At 43.6% G+C, this 17348-nt stretch overlaps 1 protein-coding gene and 1 long non-coding RNA gene across 3 annotated transcripts in view; one reads left to right on the top strand and one right to left on the bottom strand.

Moving 5' to 3' along the window:
• Nucleotides 1–649: 649 nt before the first annotated feature.
• Nucleotides 650–6196, bottom strand: LOC310696630. Its single transcript, XR_014520660.1, has 2 exons — nucleotides 6139–6196; nucleotides 650–3126 (listed from the first exon to the last, which is right to left on the bottom strand). It is a non-coding gene; the product is annotated as an uncharacterized lncRNA (long non-coding RNA).
• Nucleotides 6197–6291: 95 nt separating this feature from the next.
• The window catches only part of BRD10 (bromodomain containing 10), a 38613-nt gene continuing 27556 nt past the window's right edge, over nucleotides 6292–17348 (top strand). The window contains exon 1 of one of the 2 annotated variants that reach the window (XM_083482157.1): nucleotides 6292–7449. In XM_083482157.1, the coding sequence (XP_083338283.1) occupies nucleotides 6863–7449 (587 nt within the window). In that variant the 5' untranslated portion in view covers nucleotides 6292–6862. The remainder of the gene's footprint in view (nucleotides 7450–17348) is intronic. The other variant, XM_083482158.1, reaches the window with a different exon arrangement.

The raw sequence follows: 17348 nt of genomic DNA, 5'->3' as shown, positions 1-17348 counted from the left end.
GTTGGTCCTGGAGAGAATTAGCCGCTTTCAGTTTAACCTGAGGACTGCCATTTGTTTAGTTTAATTTTAATTTATTTGAATAAATTTTGGGATGCATTTTAATTTTGGGATGCATTGCTTGTTTTTATGTATATTGTGTTATTAATATGATGTTAGCCGCTCTGAGCCCAGCTCCGGCAGAGGAGGGGAGGATACAAATAAAAAATTATTATTATTATTACTTATTCCTGATAAACCCTAAGGAGGTTAACATGGCACCTTCATTACACACCTTTAGGCACCAGGCATAAACGTTCCTCTTTAACCAGGCCTTTGGCTGATTGACATCCAGTGCCCCTTTAAAATGCGTGTATGGCTGTGTAGGGCGGTTATTGGGTTGTTTTTATTTTTTATTATGTATTTTGTGTTTTTATATTGTAACCACCTTGAAACCAGCAGGCATAGGGGCGGTATACAAATTTTAAAAATAAAATGAATAAACTCATGCTGGCTCACACTACTCAACGCATCATTTTCTAAATGCTCACAAGTATTTAGAAGCCATGTTTAATAACCTTTTCTATAATTTTGCCCAATACTGCTGTCAGGCAGGCGGATTTATGGTTCGTCGGAAAGTTTGGGTTTTGGATATATGCAAGACAGCAGTCAGTTCATTTAGTTTTTGTTTATTCAATTTGTAAACCATCTTTCATCACATGGATTATCACAGTTACATTTATCCAAACTAGCAAAAACCACCAAAATAACTTGGCGGTGACAAAAACGCATATAAATAAATTCAAATGCTGGTAAGTGACCCAGGCAACGTACAAAAACAAAAAAAGCACTAAAACCAAGTATAACAAACAACCAATAAAGAAACTAAAAGAGAATAGACAGGTCTTACAGATCCTGTAAGATCCACTAGAGAAGGCCACAAATACCTGAAACCCTTCAAATCAAGGGAGATGACAATTGTAGTCTTTGGGGGTTGCTATGGAGAGGCTGACGAGATGGTTGGACAGTGTTCTCGAAGCTACAAACATGAGTCTGACCAAACTGCGGGAGGCAGTGGAAGACAGGAGTGCCTGGCGTGCTCTGGTGCTCTGGTCCATGGGGTCACAAAGAGTCGGACACGACTAAACAACAACAAATGGAGAGGCTGTTCTTGAGGTTCTAAGCTGCTTAAGGCTTCATAGGTCAAAACCAGAACTTTGAATTGATCCCAGAAACTAACTGGTAGTTCGTGGAGCCCAGCTGGCCTCTCACTGCTGGCCAGCTGTGGAAAAAGGCCAGCTTCTTTGGAAGCAAAGAGTGCAGGCGGCTATGGAACAGGCTGGGTAGACAGCTCCCTTTCTCCAGTGATAGCCTCCGCTTGCTTCAGCCTCAGAGAGATTTTAACCATGAACATGCACAATTAAAAGCTAAAGTATTCCAAAGCAATTAAATGTTGTTTACCTAGGCCAAGAATTCTGAAGCCCTTTTTGAAAAATACCTACCCGTTCACCAAATGCACAAGAGAAGGGGAGGGATTGTGCCAGCTTGCCAGACCTATTGAGATTAATGACTAAATTTGTTGTCCTCATTAATGTCAATGAGTCTGCTCCGAGAAAACGTTAGTGGATACCACCCAAGATATGAATGGAGCTACTGAATAACATTATAGGGATGGAGAAAAACATACGGACAGGTAGTGCTATTTCAGACATCCCCAAATCCTGAAAACAGTTCTGCCATGCCCCCAAACAGTTGTCCTGGCATATACGTGAAACTGGGGTGGGGGAGGAGAACCCAGTTGACCCAAACCTTGGCAGCAATCCCAGATTCTAAATACTTGGACAAGCCCACCAGAATGTCCATTGTTTCCTGTCAAATAGCCAAGTCATGCAAAGTCTAGAACAGGCTTCCTCAAACTCGGCCCTCAAAGTTTTTTGGCCTACAACTCCCATGATCCCTAGCTAGCAGGACCAGTGGTCAGGGATGATGGGAATTGTAGTCTCAAAACATCTGGAGGGCCAAGTTTGAGGAAGCCTGGTCTAGAAAGAGGGCCATTTCTCAGTTTGTGCGACAGAATAGCAAGGATCTCACAAATATAATGAAAAAATAAACTGAAAAAATGTAACCAAGATTCTCCAAAACTCTGATATTGTAATCCACTTCTTATTATGCAGCATCCTACGAAAATATCAATCTACAGGAAAGAGCTGATCTTTGCTTGCTATTCAGAAGAGTATCCTCTGGCTGAAGTTTCTACACATGAGCTTCTAGTAATATAGTTACTGACTCACACTTGCGAGAAAGGGTCAACCTGAGCTCAAGTTGCCTTGGGCTCTCAGCAGGCTTTCAGCAGCCTCTGCCCCCACCCTTTTTTGTGCTTTCTAGAACAAGCAAAAAGTCATGGAGCCATGGCTTCCTGCAAGTGAGCTGAATCTCTCGAAAAGGAATCTCTTTGCTAATCCAAAGATTGCAAGATCCTTCTTGTAAGGAAACCAAGTTCTTTTTCTTTTTAAGTCACTTGGAACCTTTCTTCTTTGATTTACTACCAGTGGATGGAGACTTGTTTGCTGTAACTTCTGGAAATTTTGTAAGGAAAATATTCACCTATTTGCCAAGCTAAGTGTGATTTATTCTAGCCTAAGTATTTTTGTGGGGATTTTTTTTTAAGTGGGATGAGGGCAGGTGTACTTGAAGTAATTGCCATTGTGTTTAACTTTGCTACAAGAAAGTAAGACTCTCTCTTCCGAACCTCTCTCTAATGGACCTTTCAACATAACCAGCATCCTGTGAGTCAAGGGAAAGCATGGCTATGTGTTTTGGAATGAGGAAATTGAGTGGGTTGGGGAGAAATTAGATCACACATTTGTATTTTTGCAATGTCAAACATAAGAGCAACTTCAAGTCAACCTTTTGGATTTGATTATATAGGAGCTGTATTGTTAGGACTATTCAAATTCCATACATTTAGATCAAGAATCTCCAGCCTGCAGGTAAAATTATGCCCACCTTGTGCCCTAACGTGGCTTATGAGGTTGTTTTCCCCAAAACACCCACCTATTTCAAAGTGCATGTTAATTGCTGTTATGCTTGTCCTTCTTCAGCCTTGGTCTTCTGTCCTCGTTTATTTTGCTTCTCTTCAAAAGTTATCTTCTGGAGAACAGATGGGAAGTGTGTGTATATTCTGGCAGAAGCACGATTTTATTGCAAAACTACAGAATCACACAGTGTGTCCATTTCAATCTTCTGGAACAGTGATGTAATTTTTTTGGGAAATAGCATGATTATGCCCATGAGATAGTAACTTGTGATTAAGAGCCCTATGCAAACAGCGTGACGCAAGCAGAGTTTAATCACAGATTTAAGCAGGTTCAGTGCTCACAGTTTGGCTTGCTCGAGTTCTCTGGGCAATTTTCCTTCAACTGTAATTAATCCCACATTTAAAGTCAGCTTTTATTACTTAGATCCTAGCTCAAAGAGTGTCTTCAATTTAAAGGGTGTCATCAACTTTGTATAGAGCTGTGTGTGTGTGTGTGTGTGCGCGCGCGCATATAAGAGAGTGTGTCCTCCAGTGATACTAGCAAACAATACATCCGTTATTTCAAGGAGAGTGCAACCTCACCCAGAACAAACGATAAATCACTTCCTGGATCTGACAACCACTTGCCAACAGGGTCTCTTCCTGGAATTGAGTTCAATTTTGGGGGGCCTTATCTAGCCTCCCATTGTAATCTGAAACTGGTCTAGGACCCTCATGACCATACTTGATTCAGATGTAACAGATAAATAGAACTGAGCATCATCAATATAATGACACCATGCTCCGAGTCTCCCAGTGACTGCCCCAATGGCTTTATATTAGCACACACCTTTGTCTTTTGCAAAGACCAACGAAGTGAGAAAGATCACCCACTTCTCCAAGTCCTCTAGCACAGTGTTCCCCAACCTTGGGCCTCCAGCTGTTTTTTTGGACTACAATTCCCATCATCCTTGACCACTGGTCTTGCTAGCGAGGGATGATGGGAGTTGTAGTCCAAAAACAGCTGGAGGCCCAAGGTTGGGGAACACTGCTCTAGCACATGGGGAAGACTTAACGAGTGGTAGGTTCAAGGGCAACCATAAATACTGGCAGACCAGAATGTCAAACGTAGGATATTCTAGGTGTATAGGAAACTGTTATGGATTCCCCTTTATGGGTGCACCCAACCCTTCAGATATAGCTGATGACAACAATTATGAGATTTTGCTTCCAACTAAAGAACCCCCCCCCCCTTTTTTTACAGGCACCTTTAGTTTGTTATTCTGTCAGGCTTTAATTGTGCTGCTCTTGATTCTTACCCAATTTTAATAAGGGTTTTTTTTTATGCCAAGCTTACTTGTGAGCATATTTGAACATTCATAATGTTGTTGAAAACTGTGCCGTCCCCTTTTTTGGTGTTTACCATTCTCCACTTCCTTTGGGAGGAGGGGCAGGGTAGAAAACTTTAAAAATAAATATTGATTTGTGGTTTCACTGAAAGTGGGCAAGAATTCGGATAAACAAATAAAACCTGTGGAGCAGTTAACATACAATATTATGTATTGTTACATGTAGCAAAGCTAGGGTGGAGTGTGTGCTGATACACTTATATGAAGGGAGTTTAAGTTTTATGATTCTTTGCAGCCTACTACCCAGGGCATTTCTTCAGCAGGAGCTCACTGGAACTAAGTTCCGGCACCTCTCAGGCGGGCAACACTGCCATTCTAAGTGAACGAGGGAGGTGTTCATGGTGAGTACCGGCACCTCCTTTTCTAGAAAAATACAGTGGTACCTCGCAAGACGAATGCCTCGGAAGACGAAAAACGTGCAAGACGAAAGAGCTTTCCGTTTTTTGAGTCGTTCTGCAAGATGAATTTCCCTATGGGCTTGCTTCGCAAGACAAAACGTCTTGCGAGTTTGTTTCCTTTTTCTTAAAGCCGCTAATAGCCGTGAACCGCAAGACGAAGAGACTCACGGAACGGATTAATTTCGTCTTGCGAGGCACCACTGTAGCTGCTATTCGAACCTAGCAGTTCGAAAGCAAGTCAAAGTGCAAGTAGATAAATAGGTACCGCTCTGGCGGGAAGGTAAACGCTGTTTCCATGTGCTGCTCTGGTTTCGCCAGATGCGGCTTAGTCATGCTGGCCACATGACCTGGAAAAACTGTGGACAAACGTCGGCTCTCTCGGCCAGTAAAGCGTGATGAGCACTGCAACTCCCGAGTCGTTCGTGACTGGACTTAATGGTTAGGGGTCCTTTACCTTTTTAAAGGTCCAGTCGTGACCAACTCTGGGGTTGAGGCGCACATCTTGCTTTATTGGCCAAGGGAGCCGGCGTACAGCTTCCGGGTCATGTGGCCAGCATGACTAAACCGCTTCTGGCGAACCAGAGCAGCACACGGAAACTCCATTTACCTTCCCGCTGGAGCGGTATCTATTTATCTACTTGCACTTTGACGTACTTTTGAACTGCTAGGTTGGCAGGAGCAGGGACCGAGCAATGGGAGCTCACCCCGTTGTGGAGATTGAAACCGCAACCTTCTGATCGGCAAGTCCTAGGTTCTGTGGTTTAACCCACACCTTTTTACCTCTAAATAAACAAACATATTCAGCTAAACACTAAATATGATATGGACTACACTGATACATCTTTCAGTTCCCGGCATAAATAGCTCTTCCACTGCCACCACAATCCTAATAGCGTCTACTCTGAAGACATCCTACCGATATCAATCGGGTTTTCTACCAAGAAAGTCTTGAAACATGAGTGAATAATCTGCTGCTGCGTGGCAAAGCTGCACAAAGCTGCGACCACCACCTACTGGACAAGGAGCTAATCGCGCTCCCAAAAACGACACACTTCTGCACATTCCTCAAAACCTTCCCGCAAACGCAACGTGACTCTGCTCCCCATTTCTCCCCATCGCAAGACTGCAATGGGTGCAAAAAAACCCCAAAATCCCAAGTCGACGGACTTTGATGACAAGTACCCTTCCCTCCCATCCAACTATTGAAGACGGCACGGAACAACCACCTCCGAAATTGCAGAGAGCCTATTGGAACTCAAACCCAAAAACAACCAGCCGCATGCAACCCCTGTCGAAGAGATCTCTGTTGCATTTTCCACGTGAATCTTAATACACGTACGACGAGCCCAGCCGCTTCTCCGTGAGCTCCCATTAAATGACCCAGAGCGGACATGCGCAGTGCTACTCTACCGCCTGCCTGCCCGCCCCCTCCTTCCCCTCCGTCGCTCCTTGATGACGAAGCACCGCAGCTGGCGTCCAAAACAAAACGCGCAGCCTGGATCCGCCACGCATGCGCAGTTTCCTCAAGAGGCCACTCTTTTTTCCCTTTCCCCCACCCTTTCTGCCTCTTGTCTGTGGCGGGGGGGAGGGGACAGCTCAGGTCTGGCAGCCGCAGCAGCAGCCGCCCCCCCCTCCCCGCTCCCGCTTAACTGACAGCGCGACCGGCTTCGGCCGCGTCCCTCAGCGAACGCCGCGCGCGCTCGAGCGCCGTGAGGGGAAGCAGCAGGCCTCGCCTCCGCCGGCTTCCAGCGGAAGGGGGCAGCCCGGCAGCAGGTCCCACACGCCGGGCAAGAGGGGGGCGGTGTCGGCGGCGGCGGCTTCCCCGGCCGCCTTCCTTCTTCTCCTCCTCCTCCTCTCCGGGGTCCGAGGCCGGGGAGCGCGGCTGCTGCTGCCGCCACCTGCCGCCACAGGTGGGCAGCCCTGTATATACCCCGCCGTGAGGGGCTTCATGCCGGGCACAGAGTAGCGGCGGCGGCGGCGACCGGCCTAAGCGAGGAGAAGCGGGGAGCCCGTCGGATGCCCGTCGCCGGCAGCCTCGGCGTCAGGGCCGGCGGCGGCGGGGCATGAACCTGGCGCAGCCCGAGGGCCAAGAGGAGGAGGAGGAAGGCGGCGGCGAGGAGGAAGAAGAGGAAGGCGGCATGGAGCCTCCGGAGGACGCGGCTGCAGCGGACCCGGCGCCGGTTGGGTGCCCGCTCCAAGAAGCGGCCGGAGGAGAAGGGGCCGGCGGCTGGGAGCAGAGCCTGAGCCCGGAGCTGCAGCAGGCGCGCCGGATCCTGAGCGAGTTCCTGCTGGAAAAGCACCGGCCCCTGACAGCTCCTTTCCTGAGACCTTTCGGAGGAGGAGGAAGCCAGCAGGAGGCTGAAGGGGGGCTGCAAAGTGGATCGGCCGGCTCCTCCTCCTCCTCCTCCTCTTCTTCTTCCCAGGATCCGTCCAGCCAAGATCCTCCGCCGCCGCCGCTCTCTGGGATGTGGTTGCTGAAGATGGAAGAGAAGTTTTCCTCTGGCCAGTACAAAGGGATCGCGGATTTCGTGGCCGATTTCCGGCTGATGCTAGAGACGTGCTACCGGCTGCACGGGGTGGATCACTGGCTCTCCAAGCAGGCCCAGAAGTTGGAGATGATGCTGGAGCAGAAGCTGGCGCTGCTGTCTCGGTAAGGTGTGATGGTCAGAGCTTCTTCCTGCTGGGTTGTTGTCATCAGCTTCACTCCTTAGGAGCTCAACCTTCTCCCCATTTTATCCTCACAACAACCCCGTGTGGTAGGCTAGTGTTGGGAGTGCTTTAGCCACTGAGGGAGGGTTTGAACCCAGGTCTTTCAAGTGCTAGCCCAGTGCTCTAACCACTGACTGTATACCACGCTGACTCTTAAGGAACACCGAAAAGGAAAACGTAGAGTTGTCCTTCTTGTGAAATGTTATGTATTGCCACAATTCACGTAGAAATCTATTCTTTAATATATTACCTATATTTCTGTGGCTACAGTCCTAAGGACGTTTAGTAGGAAGTAAGTACCATTGCATTCGGTGGGCTTCCTTAGCAGTAAACATGTTTAAGATGGTGCTGCAAATCTTTGGCACAAACTCATTCAAGGTGATAATCCACTTGTAGTGCAGACTTGTGGATGAATGCTTAGTAGTAACTTCTATTGAATTCAGTGATATTGCTCCAGGGCTAGTATGTGTAGGATCATGCCTAACATGTGCACAGTTACCTGGAAGTAAGTTCCATTGGAATAAAGAGAAACTTCTTAGTAAACATGTATGTGTTTGGTTGTTAACATGTACTGAAAGCATTTGTTTTCATTTTTAGCAGCATGTTACCTTTTTGTAGCATGTATACTTAGAGTAAATGACAATACTGTATTACTTCCAAATAGACAATATCTGTTAATTGTTTTAATTTCTAAAAAGGGAGGTTAAAGGGTTTAGGTTTCTTTAAACCCAGTTCCCTGAGTCTGTATGTAGGGGACCTGTTGTCCTGACATTGAAAACTGGATTTAGGGTCTGAATTTAATCATTAAAATGAAATCCTAGTCCTGATGAGGTAATGCCGTGGGTTTTGTGGATGTTAGCATTAGGCTGAAGACATAATGCACACTTATCTCAGAGTATGTCCCACTGAAAACAATGACACATGCTTCTGAGGAAACATGCTTAGGATGTAGTGAAAATTTGTTTATGTAGCTTTAAAAATATAGCAACAGACTATGAATGAATTGAGAATGTTCATCGGCTTAGGAATGTAGAACAAGAGCTCAGAAACTACACCTGAGTAAAAGGGTATGATTGATTGTGTGTGTGGTGGGGTCATAATGGAAGATAAAATGTTCTTGAAGTTCATTACAAGGTTTAACTACTAAAATTTTAATTTGCTTCCTCTTATGTTAAGAAATCATTTTTATTATTATTAACTCCTTCCCTTTAAAATTAGCTTGTTGCTATCAGAAGGGTGGGGGTGATGCTTGCTGCTGACAAAAGTGAAATCTCTGAAGGTAAAATATGCAGTGATGCAAATAATTAGGAGATTGTGGCCTGGCTTGCACATAACGCTAAACCATGGTTTGTTTAATCTGTATTAATTTACAAAGCTCTAAATAACATAGGTTTAGGGTACCTTAGGGATCGCATGAACCCTTATACCCCAGCTTAACTCTAAGGTGAGGCGCATTGAGCAGCAACAAGAAATCGAGCTTTTAGTGCCATTGGCATAGTTCTGTGGAATATCCTGCCAATACAGCTTCAGCAGGTGTATTCTGTTTCAATCTTTAAACCCCTTCTGAAAACTTTTGTTTTCCACCAGGCTTATGCAGGCAACTCTGAAGACATCTTTCCATAATTGTTATGGGATGGTCTCTGATTTCATTTTTTAAATGTGGCTTTTATTGTATCATTTTATATATGGCAACTGTAAACTATTTTATGGATATTGGTATATACAAATATTCTTTATAAATAATCAATCAATCAATCCAAGAGTTGCCCCTCAGACAATCAAATAATGTCCTGTTTCTCCATAGTTTGTTTTGCTTTCTAGTTGCTCTTGCCTTGTGGTTTTTTTTAGCCTTGTGTGGATCTGGAGTGGAGTGATCAAATAAACCATGGTTAAGGAAGGATGCTGGATCCACATGTAACTCCAAGCTGGATCCACATGCAGCACCAAACAAACTATGATTCATTAGCAGATGACAAACTACAGCTTCAGATTGTGGTTTGATGGCAGTAAACAAACTACAGTTTATCTGCTGGGCAGTTTCACACCTAACACTAAGTTTTGTATTGATAAACCATAGTTTAATAAACTATGGCTTAGTGTTAGGGGCAAACTATGCCAGTGTAGGAGAAGAGGTAACTACAACTGAAAAATTTAACATTGTTCAGGTGTAAATATTTGGGATATGTTAGTTTATAATTGCACATAGTTTTTTGTGTGTAGGACAGTATCCATTGTAGGTTTCTCTTGCAATCCTTATATGATTCCCCTGCACACCTCCAGCTACTCTGCAACTCTCCATACCTGAGTAGAAATAGCCTGCTAACCCCCACATTGGCTCAATTTTCTATGGGAAGAGCCTCTTTCCTCTGTATCAAACTTGATAACTGTGACCAAAGGGCCAAAGGTTTGCTCTTGCATCCACAACCTGCCTGTCTTGATGTTGCTGAGAAGGGTTGGCTCAAATAAATTCTTCTCATAATTGTGCTCTTTTTTCCTTCTGAAACTTTGGGAAACTGCATCATGAATGTGTCTTTAAATAAGCACACACACCCTCTTAAAATTCTTGGGCGTAGACCAGGCATAGGCAAACTCGGCCCTCCAGATGTTTTGGGACTACAATTCCAATCATCTCTGAGCAGTGGTCCTGTTAGTTAGGGTTCATGGGAGTTGTAGTCCCAAAACATCTGGAGGGCCGAGTTTGCCTGTGCCTGGTGTAGACCTCCAGCACAGAACTGGTGAAGTTGCAGAAAGTTGAACTGACAGCATTTTATAGGATAGCTGGACGTTGGGCAGTTTGGCTCTTTGGAATCGTGGTGGCTGCTTGAAATTGCTATGCATGTTTGATTACTTGTTGAGTTGTTTGGATGGAGGTATCACAACACACAATATATTTCTAGCATGATCCCACTAACCCACATTTACAGTACTGCAGGAGTATTTGTTCACCATATCCAGTCTGGAGGCCACAGGTATGAAATAATGCCGCTTTCATTCTGGACAGATTTGAGCACACCAATTGCGCTTGTTTAGAGACCACCTGTTTCACATAGATTGCACAAATACATAATTCTGCTCTTATTAACTCTGGATTCTACAGTCAAGCAATATATAAATTATGTTAAATAAAATAAAATTTGTTACAATAGTGAATAGGCCTCCCTTTGATCCTAGCAGGGCTTCTGGTGTATTAGTATAGTGCTAGAATTTGCTTTAAAAATCTTTCTGGGGTTCTTTTAGTGAAGCTATATTATCTTCACCCCAGTTCTGCCAGTGCAAAAAGCTAGGTATATACATTTAGGCTGTGGGTGTTTCCCTTGCCACGACAAGAATAGTGCTGCCCTCAGGGAACCACAATAGCGATCAGCATTTCTCCCACCTTTGAAGCTACTGAAGATGGGGTGGGGGACTGCGACCCCCAACTCTGCACAACCACTGTTTCCTTCTCCAATGGGGATTCATTCACCACTGCTGGGTGGTAGTGCTCTGAGTGCTGCCATTCAGTATCAGCCAAACTGGTGCACACTCCACTTGTTTTCCCTGCAGAAATTTTGCGTGTGTGATGTGGTAGTGGGGCTTCAGTTGTTGGGAAGTGGAAATCCCTTGTAAAAAACCAGAATCTACTTCAAATCAGTGTTTTTGCACAATGAGAGAATCGGCAAGCACCAGTTCTCTTATTTTTACTGTGTAAGGCATGGAGGCTAATATAAGCTTTAATTTTTGGATGATTGTTGGGGGGGAACCCATGTAAAAATCATGCTAATTCAAGAGGGTCCATTTTAATTATGTGGGATCCTACATTACCAAAACCCAGGATATGGAGAAGCAAAATTTGCTTTCAGCTTCCCTGTGTGCTTTGTGTGCTTTGGTGGCAGGAAGTGTGTGCTTTCTGTGTTTTGGGGTGTGTGCGTATTTTGTCTCTTTTATCAAAGAGGTGTTTTTTGTTTGTTTTTGTTTTGCAATTCTTGGAGGTCTAAGAGGTACCTCTCTTAACCAAACAGTTTTTAATTGCAACCCAGGATTTCCCCTTCCTTGCTGTTGCAGCCTCACACAGGACCCAAAAAACCAACCCTCAAAGAAATGAGGATGGGGAGAGGCAGTACTAGTGGGTGGATGAATTTGGGAAGATAAGAAAGAATTTACAGAACCACAACCCACATCTAGCCTGTTCCCAACCCCTGGTTGGTTACAGAGCACAGTTTAGCTTGTGTTCATGCTGCAGCTGGTGCTGCTTCGTGGAGTTGGGCAGTGGGATAGCAGCAATAAGTTAAAAGGACCCCTGGACAGCTAAGTCAAAGGCAACTATGGGGTTGCAGCGCTCATCTCGCTTTTCAGGCCAAGGGAGCTGGCGTTTGTCTGCAGACAGCTTTCCGGGTCATGTGGCCAGCATGACTAAACCGTTTCTGGTGCAACGGAACACTGTGATGGAAGCCAAAGTGCACGGAAACGCTGTTTACATTCCCGCCTCAGCAGTACCTATTTATCTGCTTTTGAACTGCTAGGTTGGCAAGAGTGGGGACAGAGCAATGGGAGCTCACCCTGTCATGGGGATTCAAACCACTGACCTTCTGATCGGCAAGCCCAAGAGGCTCAGTAGTTTAGACCACAGTGCCACCTTCGTCCTTAGCAAGCAGTTACCCCAAGGCAGGACTGCTTACAACCTGCCTTCCGGCAGACTTATGAGGAAAAGGATGATAACCATTTCTTGTATGCTTGAGGGAAACCTGGACTGTGGAGAGCAGAGTACTATACAATCTAAATCAATTCACTTTAGTCCTTTGGCTACAGTTTTAATAATTCTAAACTTTGATGTCATGATGTCAAGTTAAACACCAATAATAATCCTGTGTGAATTTTTCCGTTCTTTCAGTCCTCAAATCGAGATGGTTTCCATATATCATCGCCTTCATAGATAACAGCGCTCTTTCCATCATTAATTACAGAACTGTCGTTCTTAAGTCCCACTGAGGAGTTTCATCCACAATATAAAAACAGCTCTATTTCTCCTCTCAGACTTAAGTCCTCCGACAGAACTTCCCAATATGGCGACGGTATTTTTAACTGTGTCATTCCAAAGCCCTTATACATTTCACACTCTTCTTAAAACGTGCTCTGGTTCAAAAGTTTATCTCCACACAGCCTTAAATCCACAGCTTAAGGCCTTAAAACGACATTTCTGACTTGTGGGTGGGGGGGATTCTTGTTTAATCACATAAGGAAAGAAAGGAAAGTTTTTTCCTCCTCCCTCATCAGTCCCTTTACCATACCGAGTCCTGGCGTATCTTCTCATAATCTATACTTGTTCCTCCGACTCGTCTTGTTTTATCAGAGATCTCTTCTGTTAGCAGTCTTTACTCCCCCTCCTTCCTTGAAATATGTGCATTCGCTTCATCCAAATTGTTTCTTTTGAAGTTCTTGCAGCTAGTGGCGCGGATCAGAGACGGTGTCCAGGAGCGCCGAAATCCCACAGAAGGGCTTTGTGCCTAGTGCCCCCATCCCCACAAATCCGGGGGTGGTATAGGGCACAGCATGCAAGGACAGTCCCCCCCACCATCCTGGGGGGGGGGTAGGGAGGCTAATTACTCCCACCATAGCCTCCAAATTACCTCGTGTGGGTCGGAGAGATGTTATTGTCAGCCATCTTCTGATGCGCCCCCTAGTGGGGCCCCCGGAACAGTCACTTATGGGTTTGCGGCGTTTGGGAGCCAAAACGTTCAAGGACTAAGCTGTTCGAAAACCAAGGTACGACTGTCCTTTGATTGTGGTAAAATGCATAATTTAACAAACAAAGGAAAGACACTTCCCTGGGTCCCTTAATGATCAAGCATACCATGCTTGATACCATCACACTTTTGCCAAAGGGATGGCTCGTATCCTGGCTCAGAAATGAAATTGATTCAAGCAGACAACTCCTTCAAAGTTGGGCCCTGCCAAGCATCCATAACTCAGATTGTGCATTGGAGCATATTGTGTCTCACCTCTGTATCCCTCTTCTACAACTGCAGTGATGTTGCTGATGAATAAAGCATGTTATTCAGCATACAAGCTTGTTCAAATTGAAGGGCTCAGAATGTAAAGCAAGAATCTGTACAGGATGCACAGAATTTTTAGTTAAAGTTTATTTTTTTGCTCAAGTCCAAGACACTAATCACTGTTGATCAAAACCTCACTAAATATGATTTTAAGGCTTTAGGGAACTGTGGGCAAAGAGCTTCTGAAATTATGAAATACAGTGGTACTTAGGTTTATGAACTTAATACGTTCCGGAAGTCCGTTCTTAAACCGAAACTGTTCTTAAACCGAGGTGCGCTTTCCCTAATGAGGCCTCCCGCTGCTGGTACCCTTCCACCGTTAGAATTCCATTCTTAGACCGAGGTAAAGTTCTCAAACCGGGACACTACTTCCGGTTTTGCGGAGTTCGTAAACCAAATCGTTTGTAAACAGGACTGTTCTTAAACTGAGGTACCACTGTAAATAACAGCTCCATCCTTGAGGTTGTCTGACTTGGCACAGAGAAGCTTCTTCACTAGAATAATTTACAGATTTAGGCAAAAGCTCTTTATATACTGTCACTGAGCTCTCCCAGGCTCCATTCTCTTAACTTTGTTTTTACCTTATTGTGATTCCAAAAAGTTTGCTCCATGCAAAGGGCACATTGCTAAATACAAATTAAACATATCTGATTTGCATTTTAACACAAGGTTTGGGTGGGAAAACAAGCAATTGCATTTAAAATTAGCTGTATGCCCATTTCTTTGTTTATACTACAGTCCAATACAGTGGTGCCCCACAAAACGAATGCCTCGCAAGACGGAAAACCCGCTAGACGAAAGGGTTTTCCGTTTTTGAGCTGCTTCGCAAGACGATTTCCCCTATGGGCTTGCTTTGCAAGACGAAAACGTCTTGCAAGTGTTCCGATTTTTTTTCGCTCCCCCCCCTTTTCTAAGCCGCTAAGCCGCTAATAGCCTTTTAGCCGCTAATCCGCTAATCCTTTAATAGCCGCTAAACCACTAATAGCGCTAATCCGCTAAGCCACTAATAGGGTTGCTTCGCAAGACGAAAAAACCGCTGGACGAAGAGACTCGCGGAACGGATTAATTTTGTCTTGCGAGGCACCACTGTAGTAAAAAAAAATATCAATTTGCATTTAACACTATTTTTAACAATCAGGCAGCAAAGTCGAGAGAATTTAATACCTAGTGAGAAAGAAATTAATTTCCTCCTTGTCCAGTTTTAATTTTAATTTGTTTGAATTAATTGTGGGATGTATCTCAATTTATTGATCGCTTGTTTTTATGCATTGTATTACTTGTATGATGTTAGCTGCTCTGAGCCTGGCTTTGGCTGGGGAGGGCGGGATATAAATAAAATATTATTATTATTATTCCTGGATGCTTTGCTCAAAATATGATAGATTTATTTTACATATAAAACAATGGAGTGAAAAGTTTCCCTTTGCCTTTCTCTACTGAGGATGGTTAAAGTTTCATGATAAATGCTAACACAAGTTTGATGTGCCAGAAGGCAGATTAAAAAACAACATCGTAAGAAGAGCCCTGCTGGATTAGACTAAAAGTCTCATCTAGTCCAGCATTTTCTTCCCATAGTAGTCAGCCACATGCCTTTGTGAAGCCCATAAGGATGACCTGAGTTCAACAGCACTCTTCCTACTTGTGATTCCCAGCAAATGGTATACGGAGACATACTGCCTCTGACAGTGGAAATAGAACGTAAAACAAATTCATGGAGGACAAGGCTATCAAGAGCTAACTAGCCAAATGGCTAATTCTCTCTTAAAAAGCCAACAAGTTGGTTTCCGTCACTATATCTTGTGGGAAAGCCATAGTGACGTAATGAATAGTTAGTTCTCTGAAAATAGTTATAAGCACCATAACAGATTGCTGGGTATAGGGGGTGTAGAAATACAAACTATGAATGTAAACTCAATAATAAGGTTCAGTCCCAACCATGTTTTCTCAGAAACAGCTTCATTCAATTTAAATGTGCTTAGGATTGTAGCCTGGTTTATCTCTTTAATGAGTATCCCAAATATAATGTTTTCATTATAGTGTTGTTAAAAGAGAGAAGTGGGAATTAACCTTACATTTGTTTGCAGTAAATTATCTTGTGCAAACTGTAAAAATGTGTAATATGCTATCCTCAGTTTGCATATCTCCTTTTTTATACTGTACAGATAACAATGTTCTGTAATGATATTTTGATATATGTGTGTAAAACATTACATGAAAATATTTATAACTTCAGTTAATGTTTAATAATATCCAAATCAGACACTCATAAGATTCTTGGGGGAGGGTATTAAAGCTTGAAAAACAGACAAAGGAAAAACAATATACAGAGGTCAACATCAAATATCAAGCATTTTTTAACATGAAAACTAAAAGAAAGGGGAAAAAAGAAAGCAAAAGAAACTTCCAACTCTCTGTCTCTCAGCTTTAAAAACATTTGCAAAACCCCTGCTCCCTAATAACATCCAATTCTTCTATCTTCCATAAACCAACTTTATTTTCATTCTTCAAACCCAGATATCATGAGCTCATTATCTTTTTGGCTCAAAAAAATCCATAAGGGGTTTCCAATCATTAATAAATGTCAACAAAAATTTTGCTCTAATTAAACACATCAACTTTGCCAGCTCAGCCAAATCCATTAATTTCAATAACAATTATTCTATAGTAGGTAATAATGTGCTTATAACAATCTCTGCTGTGATCATATATTGCAATAATCTTCTACAGTGGTGCCCCGCAAGACGAACGCCTCGCAAGACGGAAAACCCGCTAGACGAAAGGGTTTTCCGTTTTGGAGGCGCTTCGCAAAACGAATTTCCCTATGGGGTTGCTTCGCAAGACGAAAAAATCTTGCGCGTCCCCGCGGGTTTTTTTCGCTCCCCCCCTTTTCCTAAGCCGCCTATCAGCTGTTCCGCTGAAAAACCCGCTTAACAGCTGATCACGGAAAGCCGCTAGACCGCTGTAGCGCTAATCAATGGGCTTGCTTCGCAAGACGAAAAAACCGCTAGACGACGAGAATCGCGGAACGGATTCTTTTCGTCTTGCGAGGCACCACTGTATATTCATTTTCTAGTTGTATATATTGTACATTAGTCCCAGCAGGAAGAGCTTTGGAGGTGCAGATTTTGCCAACAATAAGTTACCCATACTTTGGATATAAGAGTCATTTTTTCTTTAAAAAACAAACAAACAAATAGGGTAATAGTGTCCCCCAAAAGAGATACAGTATAATGGTCTGTGGTCATAACAAGTTAAACCTGAACAGGCAAGCAATAAATAAATCAGAGAGAGTTTTTCCTGTGTTACTGAATAAGAAAAAGAAAAAGAGATAAATCACAAGGGGGATTGGGATAGAGAAGATAAGAGAATCTCCTACCTTGGGGGGGGGGGGAATTAAAATCTAGGAAGAAGGGGTTGTATTCAACATTAGGCATACCCAGAGCTGACCCATTTAAATTAAGGGATGTGACTGACATGTCTATTTATTTCAATTGATCTAATCCAATTAAAATTTAGTTTGGATACACCCCTAAGTTCAAAACTAAAGGAAGATAAAATGTTATAAAGCTTCATTAAAGTCTGCAATCCCATGCACGCTTGCAACTTGCTAAAACTAAAACGGCTAATAAACCATATAGTGTCAGGTCAAAGGGTGACTAGATAAATAAGGGGGAAATTGTTCTTCTTTTTATTGGGCGGGGGTATTCATCCTTTCCCACACAACTGTAGTATTCTGGAAATCCCTAAGATAAGCTTTCTAATATGACTGTCTACCTATTCTGTATTTCCTCTTCTGTATTTCTACAGATGA

The sequence above is a fragment of the Podarcis liolepis genome, assembly GCF_965112155.1.
Source record: "Podarcis liolepis genome assembly, chromosome: 17".
Taxonomy (NCBI): Eukaryota; Metazoa; Chordata; class Lepidosauria; order Squamata; family Lacertidae; genus Podarcis; species Podarcis liolepis.
Note: the sequence above shows the minus strand (reverse complement) of the source record. Positions and strands in the feature narration are given on the sequence as shown.